This window comes from Muscardinus avellanarius (genome assembly GCF_963383645.1).
Source record: "Muscardinus avellanarius genome assembly, chromosome: 15".
Taxonomy (NCBI): domain Eukaryota; kingdom Metazoa; phylum Chordata; class Mammalia; order Rodentia; family Gliridae; genus Muscardinus; species Muscardinus avellanarius.
In genome coordinates, this window is record NC_137801.1 from 32,858,009 (window position 1) to 32,868,104 (window position 10,096).

General features: G+C 40.8%; 1 protein-coding gene across 1 annotated transcript in view; it reads right to left on the reverse strand.

Moving 5' to 3' along the window:
* Positions 1-6,447, reverse strand: part of CDKL4 (cyclin dependent kinase like 4) — a gene marked incomplete at both ends in the record, with an annotated part of 40,283 nt that extends 33,836 nt beyond the window's left edge. The window contains 2 exons of the mRNA XM_080711867.1: positions 1,483-1,604; positions 6,280-6,447. Of these exons, the coding sequence (XP_080567993.1) occupies positions 1,483-1,604; positions 6,280-6,447 (290 nt within the window). The remainder of the gene's footprint in view (positions 1-1,482; positions 1,605-6,279) is intronic.
* Positions 6,448-10,096: the final 3,649 nt, after the last annotated feature.

The window sequence follows — 10,096 nt, forward strand, 5'->3', positions numbered from 1 at the left end:
ACACACACAAAAAAAGATGCGCTTTTTCATGTACACTAGAATATAAACTATATAAGGTCAGGCTGTGTGTGTGTGTGTGTGTGTGTGTGTGTGTGTGTATACATTTTGTTCCCAGCTATATCTGACAAGTACATACTATGTGTTTACTAAATCTTTTTTGAATGTATATATTTTCTAAATTGGTACTAATATTTTAAAAACTTATTTGTAAGAGCTGCATATGTAGATATGAAATTTATAAATTCTGGCAAAGAGTTTACTCAATTTGCATTTTTTTGGTTTTATTTATAGTACATTTTGTCAAATGAAATCTCTAACTCTACTGTGACTTAGTATTTGGTAGCTAGTGTTCCCTTTTTCCTTAAAAAAAAAAATTGTAGCCAGATATGGTGGTGCATGCCTGTAATCTCAGTAGTTGTGAGGCTGAGACAGGAGGATCACACAGGTTCGAAGCCAGCCTCAGCTACTTAGTGAGGCTCTCAGCAACTTAGTGAGACCCTGTTTCCAAATAAAGTATAAAATAGGTCTGGGAGTATAGCCCGGAGGTAGAAAGCCTCTGGGTTCCACCCCCAGTACCACCAAAATCACAGAGAGAAATCAGAGAATTATAGTAACATATGCATATTCATGTTTTTAGCAGCACTATTCATAATAGCCAAATTAAGGAAGCTAGGTGCCCATCAATAGATGAATGGATTACAAAATTATGGGATATTCATACAATGAAATTCTACTCAGCAATAATGAAGAATAGAATAATGTCCTAGGCATAGAGAACTTATGCTAAGTGAGATTAACCAGTTAAGAAAAGTGAAGGGTCATATGTTTCCTCTGATCTGCAGAAGCCAGGGAGTAATCAGGATACCAGAGGGACTTCAGATAACGGAAGAGAAACTTCCGTGGAGCCAGGAGGTGGTCTAGGTGAAGGGGGTGGAGGGAGGATCAGTGAAGGAATCACTTCCATTGACAATGTTATGTCCATATGTAAGAATATCAGTGTCACTCTCAGTACCCTGGATGGGGAAGGAAGGGGGAATGGGGAACGAGCCGGGGGAAATGCCCCAAGTGCACTGAGCATATATGTCAATATTACAAGTACATTATGCTGTGAGACTACAGTACACCAATAAAAGTGTATTAAAATAATCTAAAAATGTGCTGAATTTGTCAACATTTCAAATTTTGTCGATCACTTGTTTTTAACCCACCAGTGAATTATACAGATTTCCTAATATCGAGCCATGGTTTGCTTCTTGAATTCAGATACTCCAGTATATAATTCAGCCTCAAAATGCATTGTGATTTATATTTAGATTTGCTTTCCTAGTTCTATTTCTTCTAGGTTACTATCTGATTTCCCTCTGAGATTGGAGAAGGTAGCCACATGTATTTGAGTAGAAGGAATACTTGCAGCTGGAATTTGATATTTTCCATAATTAGTTCTACATGGCCACGCAGAATTTCAGTTTCTAGATTACTTACCCATTTGGGTTTCTTTCCAGTTCATTTAAAAGTGTATGATCACAGTATTCGAAAACTAAATGCATTTTCCTTTTTCTCCTGAAGACCTCAATGAGATTCACGAGGTTTGGATGTTTTAATTGCTGCAAAGGATTGAAATAGAAAGTTTAGCAATGCTTTTCTAGGAAGAGTTTCTCCTTGGACCCTTTGCACATTTAAGACATTTCTTATTACTTCTGTATGCATCGCTTGTGCAAAATATTTTTATAGTTTCTCATAAGAGGAATCACTCCTGTTAAGTATCACAGAAATTCCAAGTTGAAGACATTTAAGAATTTGTCTAAAGTACCTACAATAGACAGCAACTAAACTTTGAATTCTTCTGGTGATAGCAAATAAAGTGTCAAGATACAAGCACTAAAACAAACAAACCAAAAAAAACCAAAAAAAACACCACTTTGTGCATTTTATGGAAACTCTAAATATCCAAGTAATAAATAAAATAACCTCAATAAAAATTGGAGAAAAATGGAGCCAGGCGTGGTGGTGGTGCACGCTGTAATCCCAACATTTGGGAGGCTGAGACAGGAGGATTGTGGTTCGCGACCAGCCTCAGCTACTTAGTGAGGTCCTCTGCAACTCAGTGAGACCTGTTTCAAAATAAAGAATAAAAAACAGGGCTGGGGGTGTAGCTCGGAGGTAGAATGCCCCTCGGTTCAGCTCCAGTACCGCAATAAATATCTAAGTAAATAAACTGAGGAAATGCAATAATTGAGTAAAAGACTATAAAAACACCAATACTTACTTAGCTTACACACTGGCATGGATTTGATGTTAAATGTCACCTGGGTTTAGACGCAGTCTGGATTAGAATGTTGGCTCTCAGGAATTCTGGATCCTCATTTTTAAATATGATTAAATTGCCTATTCCTTAAGCACAGCCATGTTAAATAGGCTTTTGAGCAATACTTGTACAGAGAACGAAATGAAAGTTTTATCATTTGGACCTAGTACAATGCTTGCTTGGAGCACAGGTTGGGCCACAGGGATGGATGCTTTTTGGGGTTTTGTGGAACCTGGTACCATTCCCACTCAAGAAAGTTGTTACGCAAGATATTAGGTAGAAGCTTCATTCCACTAAGCATGGAATTCAGTTTTCTAATCTAACCAGGATTTTAAAATTTAAGTTTCAAATATGCTTATAACTTTTATGAGAAATGACAAAGCAATCAAAACACCCTTATGATTAAAACTATTTGGTATGTTAGAAATAAGACTTCACTGGAAATTTAAGGTATAAAATAAAAATTTTGAAAACAAACAAAAAAAGCCTATTCTTGGAGTCTCCAGTTAGTCTATGTTTTAAATTTAATATAGTTTCATCTCTGTTCTCTAATTCTGTTGTTCGCTCTTCAGCTTAGGTGTTTGATGTGTTACGTTCCCACACTGAAGCATTTCATAAGAAATCCTTGCTTTAATTGTAAACCAAAGGAAGGATGTTGAGAAGGTAGATAGTGCCTCACCACTAGTGACTATAAAACTAATCATCTGCCGGGTGTGGTGGCGCACGCTTGTAATCCCCGCGCTTGGGAGGCGGAGACAGGAGGATCGCACAGGTTCGAAGCCAGCCTCAGCAACTTAGTGAGGCCCTGTTTCCTGGTCTGGGAGTATAGCCCGGAGGTAGAAAAGCCCCTGGGTTCCACCCCCAGTCCCACAAAGAATAAAAATAAAAAATAAATAAAACTTATATTTCAAACCAACGTAGCAGGTAGAAGCCAGGACTGTCCCAGGCAAAGCAGTATACATAGTATAGGCAGTTATCCTGCCTATACTAGGGTGACCATATAATTTAGTATATGTACCAGGACACTTTTCAAAGGGAATGTTAACCAGATAGGATACTGGGTCCAAAACTATAAATCAGGATTGTCCTGGGAAAACCAGGGATACCATCTACTATTTATCATTCATCTTCGTTGTTGCTTTTCCAGTAGACAAATCAACTTTCCAAACCCTATCCCATTTACTCAGATAGATATATAAAAAGAGGGAACACAGCATTTTGTATAAAGTAGAAGCTCAATCAATACACATTGCATGGCTCTATGTCAGCAGCTATATGCATTGTGTGTGTGTGTGTGTGTGTGTGTGTGTGTGTGTGTGTAGTACTGGGGATGGAACCCAGAGGCATTCGACCCCCGAGCTATACCCCCCAGAAATATTTTTTATTCTTTATTTTGAAACAGGGTCTCACTGAGTTGCAAAGGGCCTCACCAAGAAGCTGAGGCTGGCTGTGAACCGCGATCCTCTGGTCTCAGCCTCCCAAGCGCTGGGATTACAGGTGTGCGCCACCACGCCCGACAATGTAAGCATGGTTTGATCTCATGCACACACACAATCACAATTCTCTACAACTGTGTGACTCTGCTCAACAGTTTAGGAAATGAGAATCCGTTTTGCATTAAAAATGTGCTCAGATCTGCAAACCAACTGGCTTCCTCTGTGCTCCACTGCCCACAGGGGGTAGAAGGTCAAAGAGCGGTGGAGACAGGATTCCCAGGCAAGCTTGCTGCTTTTTGCTGCAGCAAAACCACAGTATGGAAGTGGGGCAGCTTCCCTGCCAGATGGTACGGATCCACAGATGCCAGAGCCTGCTGCAGTGCCCAAGTTTAACCTGGTCCAGTTTCCCGTCTCTGGCTGGGCCAGCAACATATCTCCTTTGAAAATGAAGCTAACTTAGCCCAGACAGTGATCTGCCTAAAGTAAAAACAAGTAGTAAGGAGGAGGAGGCAAATACCATTTAAATAACAGGAGTATGGGAGGAAAGTAAGGGCCACTGATGAAGGAAGGCGGTGTTCAGGGCACGCGTAGGTGCGACATCCCCAAAGCAGGAGTGTACATCCTGAGAGCCATCACCAGAGGCCAGGCTGGAGAAATTTGCCTTTAAACTCATTTATTTTCTTTCTTTCTTTCTTCCTTTTAAAATTTAATTTAATTAATTATTTTTTGTGTGTGTGGTACTGGGAGTGGAACCTAGGGGCTTTCTACCTCTGGGCTATACTCTTAGACCTATTTTATGTTTTATTTGGAAACAGGGTCTCACTAAGTTGCTGAGAGCCTCACTAAGTAGCTGAGGCTGGCTTCCAACCTGTGCAATCCTTCTGTCTCAGCCTCCCAATACTGGGATTACAAGCATGTGCCACCATGCCCAGTTTTTAAACTCATTTTCAAATTGGGCTACTTCCAATCCAAAAGGTACCACCTAAGCATTAACTTTATTTGAAGACTTGGGAGTGGGAGGGAGGAAGATAAAAATACTCTTTTTATTTCCGTGGCATTGGGGATTGAACACAGAGACTTGCATTACCACACCTGGCTTCAAAAGCATTGTTATTATTATTTTTATTTTTAATTAGAAAACACTGCCTGGTTCAGATACACTCAACTTAGCCCAGTGATGGGAGCCCTCTGCTGGCTAAAAAGTGAGAGAACCATTTTTCATCTTGGATGTGTTGAAAACCTTGCATATCAGATTATTATATTTTATTTATTTATTTTTTGTATTTTTTTAATTTGGAAACAGGGTCTCTTAAGCCAGCGCGGCTGGCTTCGAACCTGCGCGATCCTCCTGTCTCCACCCCCAAGCGTGGGGATTACAAGCGTGCGCCACGCCTGGCAGATATTTTAAACAAAACACTAGAATGTGTACTAGAATGAATACTGAATTTCTTGGGTATTTGAACAACAGAAGACTCACTTCAAAAGCTACATGTTCTTGAGAGCGGAAGGGTCTTGTTACTTAATTCATGGCCCACCAAATAGCAGCCTCTCCGCTGTCTGGGAGCTGTTAGAAATGAAGAATCTCATATGCCGGGCGTGGTGGCGCACGCTTGTCATCCCCGGGCTTGGGAGGCGGAGACAGGAGGATCGCACAGGTTCGAAGCCAGCCGCAGCTACTTAGTGAGACCCTGTTTCCAAATAAAATAGAAAATAGGTCTGGGAGTATAGCCCGGAGGTAGAAAGCATCTGGGTTCCACCCCTGGTATCACACACACACACACACACACACACACACAAAAAAAAAAAAAAAAAAAAAAAAAGGGAAAAAAGGAAATGTAGCATCTCAGGCCTGATCCCAGACTGCCGACCAGACTCCGAAATTCAACAGGATCCTCAAGAGACTTCTCCAAGTATTAACAATGAGAAGCATTGCTCTAAGCCTTATAGTTCTAAAAACAAAAGATTTATAGGTTTGGGGGAAAAGTGCACACTGGGAACTTATGAATCTTAGATGTCAAATTCTATCAGAGTAAAAATATTGACAACAAAAACCTTTATGTAAGACATGCGTACTTCACTGGGGAGACACTCGGTATTTCTACCAATCAGTGCAGGGACAATGGAAGCCGATGTGCACGGGCACTGGTGCGGTCCGCGGGCCCCTCTGTGTCAGGAGGGGAAAGTGTGCAGGCGCAATGTCCAGAGGAGGGCGGGGGGCAGGACTGAGCACTAGGGCGGAGGGTCTTAGGACAGTGTGGATATTTACCGACCAGAATGGAAGTACTTGAGTATTTTAACTATCTACAGCTGTGCTCATACCTTTCAGATAAACACCAGAGCAGCCAAAGTCCACAGAGATGATCAACTTGTTTCCCAAAGTTGCTGAGACCAAGGAATTTGAATCCAATGGAAAAGAAATATACTTTCAAATCCTTGGCATATCGGTTTCACCCAATACCATGATAGTATAGGTATGTGTGCACGTGGCTTTACATGTGTATGTTTATACACACAAAAACCATTAGGAAGTTTACCTACCTTCAACATACGTATTTCTCTTAGTGCTATTTTCTTAACGACAGGATCATCTTCAGATTCCACAAATTTTTTGATGGCGACGATGTGTCCAGAGGACTTGTTTCTGCATTTGAATACAACCCCGTAAGACCCTTCTCCAATCTTAGCTAATTTTTCATACTTTTCCATTAGAGCCAAAGGGCCTTAAATTATTGATTCAATGGACGGGTGGTGAAATGTTGCACCTGGAAAATAAGATGGACTCACTTTATTCAAGTGATAGCATTCCCACAGCCAACATAAAAACAGTTTTTCCAGAACGCTAAAGATTCATTTCCAGACATTAACTTCAAATCCATACAAAAATACCAAATATCCTTGGGTGTTATTTTGTATGTGTGCTGCTGAGGCGGCACTTGGACTTGTGTGTATAAATGTGTGTGTGTGTGTGTGTGTGTGTGTGTGTGTGTGTGTGTGTGTGGTGCTGGGGATTAAAGGCAAGCAGGTTACACCCTCAGCCCTTTTTATTTTGAAACAGGGTCTTGCTTGTGTCCTGAGGAAACGCTAAATTGCTGTGGCTGGCCTCAAACCTGTGATCCTCCTGTCTCAGCCTCCCAAGTACTGGGATTACAAGCATATGCCCAGCACTTGGAAGTTTGGGTTCCTTTTGTTAGTTCAGTCTGTAGTTTTCCTGGTTATCACAAAAAAATTCACGCATTAGTTCTGATAATGAGTCTGTGTTTACTTCAGTTGAATTAAAAGAATTTGTGGGAAGGAACTTAACCCAATGTATTGTTTTCATTATCCCAAAAGAAATTATTAAAGTACTATACCATGCAATGCGGCTGAAGGAACATTTCAGACCCTTGGACATGCTGTTTACCTTTCCCCTCCTAACTCACGTGAACGCGGCAGTGACTGGGAATTGTGTAACGAGGTGTGGTTTAGAGAGTTACACTGCCCCCTGGTGGACGGGATAAAGAGGTGCCGTGGACTGAGGGACCGAGCCACTTTAAAAAATAGTAACAAAATCTTTGCATGGCATTATTTCTCTTAGCTTTTATTTGTAAGGGGGACTAATTCATTGTCCCCCCCCAAAATTATGATATTGCATAAAAGCAGAAGTAGATTTCTCTAATTCTTCCCTAGTGTATTCAATTCACAGTGATTTCTAGGGAAGTGCTGGGTTTGATTTTTTTGGTTTTTGCATCATCCATTTCTGAGTATATCTGTGATATTATATTTATGATTTAGATTAAACATCAGATGATAAGTAAGGCCAGCATCACTAAATAAATCAGCCCAGGAATTAAAAATAAAAAAGCCTAATCAGAGCCAGGCATGGTGGTGCACGCTTGTAATCCCAGTACTTGGGAGGCTAAGACAGGAGGATTGTTGTTCATGTTTAAAAAAACAAACAAACAAAAAACCATGGACAGCCTCAGCTACTTGGTGAGGCCTTCTGCAACTTAGTGATACCTTGTTTCAAAATAAAGAATAAAAAATAGGGCTGGGGTATAGCTTGGGGGCAGAATGCCCCTGAGTTCCATCCCCAGTAATGAAAAAAAAAAAAAAAAAAACCCAGTTAAAAAACCTTACCCTTTAGCCAGCAGATTATTGTTGGTATAATCTAAAAGCAATTATTATAATGGCTAGCACTTAGATGACACTGTTCTGTTTACATCTAGCCTGTACAAATATTCAAATATTCTGTGAAATGGGAGTTTCTTTTATCTAATTATGTAGATGAGAAAACTGAGGTGCAGGGAAGCAATTATAATTAGAGAATCAGACCCCAGGCAGCTGGGTTCCACAGATCACAACGGTTAATCACTACAACACTGCCTCTCAGGTAATTCACAAGAAGGCACAGTTGGTAGATGTTTTATCTAGGTCTTGCTAGTAACAAAATATCAAGTGAGGAAACTGATCACTTATAAAATTTCTCACGTTTCAAATGAATATATATTTTAAAATATTCACTAATATTGTATTTTCCATTCATAGATTATCTTAATGAGGAAAAAGCATCTATTCCTATCACCATTTACAAGAGGGAAAAAGTGTTTACCTGGGTAAATGATTACTAATGGACTATTTTATACATTTTTTTGTGTGTGGTACTGGGGATTGAACCCAAACGCATTCTACCTCTGAGCAGTACCGGGGATGGAACCCAAGGGCACTGTACCTCTGAGCTACACCCCAGCCCTAGTATCTTTTTATTTTTGAAACAGGGTCTCACTGAGTTGCGAAGGGCCTCGCTAAGTAGCTGAGGCTGTCTAAGAACCGGGCTCCATCTCCCGAATGCTGGGATTACAAGCGTGCGCCACCACACCCGGCTTTATTTTTCGTTTTGAAACAGGGTTTGCCAGGCGTGGTGGCGCGCGCTTGTAGTCCCCGCGCTTGGGAGGCGGAGACAGGAGGACTGTGCAGGTTCGAAGCCAGCCTTGCTGGCTTAAGCGACCCTGTTTCCAAATTTAAAAAGTATAAAATGGGTCTGGGAGCGTAGCCCGGAGGTAGAAGGGCTTCCAGGAACCCCAGTACCACCAAAACAAACACAACAAAACAAACAAAAAAAAAACACCCCAAACCAAAAAAAAAAAAAACAGGGTCTTGCTAAGTTGCTGTGAATCTCACTAAGTTGCTGAGGCTGTCCTCAAAGCTTGTGTGTGTGGAACCCACAGGCTTTCTACCTCCAGGTTATACTCCCAGACCTATTTTATACTTTATTTGGAAACAGGGTCTCACTTAGTGAGGCCCTTTGCAACTCAGTGAGACCCTGTTTCAAAATAAAGAAAAAATAGGGCAGGGGGTGTAGCTCGGAGCTCAATGCCCCTGGGTTCCATCGCGAGACCCGCAGGGGAAAAAAAGAGATTTACAGAAATTAGAACTTTTGCACACTGACATGTAGACAAATGCTCATAATATTATTATTCATGAACCTCAAACTGGAAATAATCCAAATGTCTGCTAACCGATGAAGGAACAAAATGTGGGCTGCCCACACAATGAATACTTGTTCAGCAATAAAAAGGAATAAACTTCTGTGCACACTATAATGTAAATGAATATTTTTTAAGAAGAGAAAACAAAAATTACAAGCTCTAATACGTAACGCTAGGTGAAGGAAGCCAGATACGAAACCCCACATCTTTTATGATTCCATATGCATGAAATCCCCACCTGGCGTGGTGGCATGCACCTGTAATCCCAGCCGGCAGGCAGAGGAAGGAGGATCACAAGTCCAGACCACCCTCAGCAATTCAGTGTGACTCCCTGCAACTTAGCGAGGCACTGCTTCAAAACAATAAAAAAGGGGCCTGGGGAGATAGATTGGAGGTAGAATATACCTGGGTTCAATCCTCAGTACCCGACCCCCCCAAAAAAAAAATTTCTAGAAAATGACAATGTGCCACCAAGAAGGAAGGATTTGACATCTTCTTTGCACTTTTTGCAAAAATGCAAAACCTGAACCTAATTATGAGAGGCAGTAGACAGACAAATTGAAGGGCGTTCTACAAATAACTGGTTTTGTGCTCTTAAAGTCAAGGTCATGAGAGACAAAGGTCAAAGTAGTGTTCCAGGTTAAAGGAGACTAAGAACGAAATGCAATGTGAGCTCCTGAATTCATTGGATTCCTGAGTGAGGGAAATAATCATAAAGCATGATACTGGGCTAATTAGAAAAAATCTAAATATTGTCTATGGATTAGATGTTATTTTATTTATTTACTTATTTATTTTGTAGTACTGGGAATGGAACCCAGGGGCATCTGACCTCTGAGCTACACCCCTAGCCCTGTTTATTCTTTATTTTGAAACAGGGTGTCACTAAG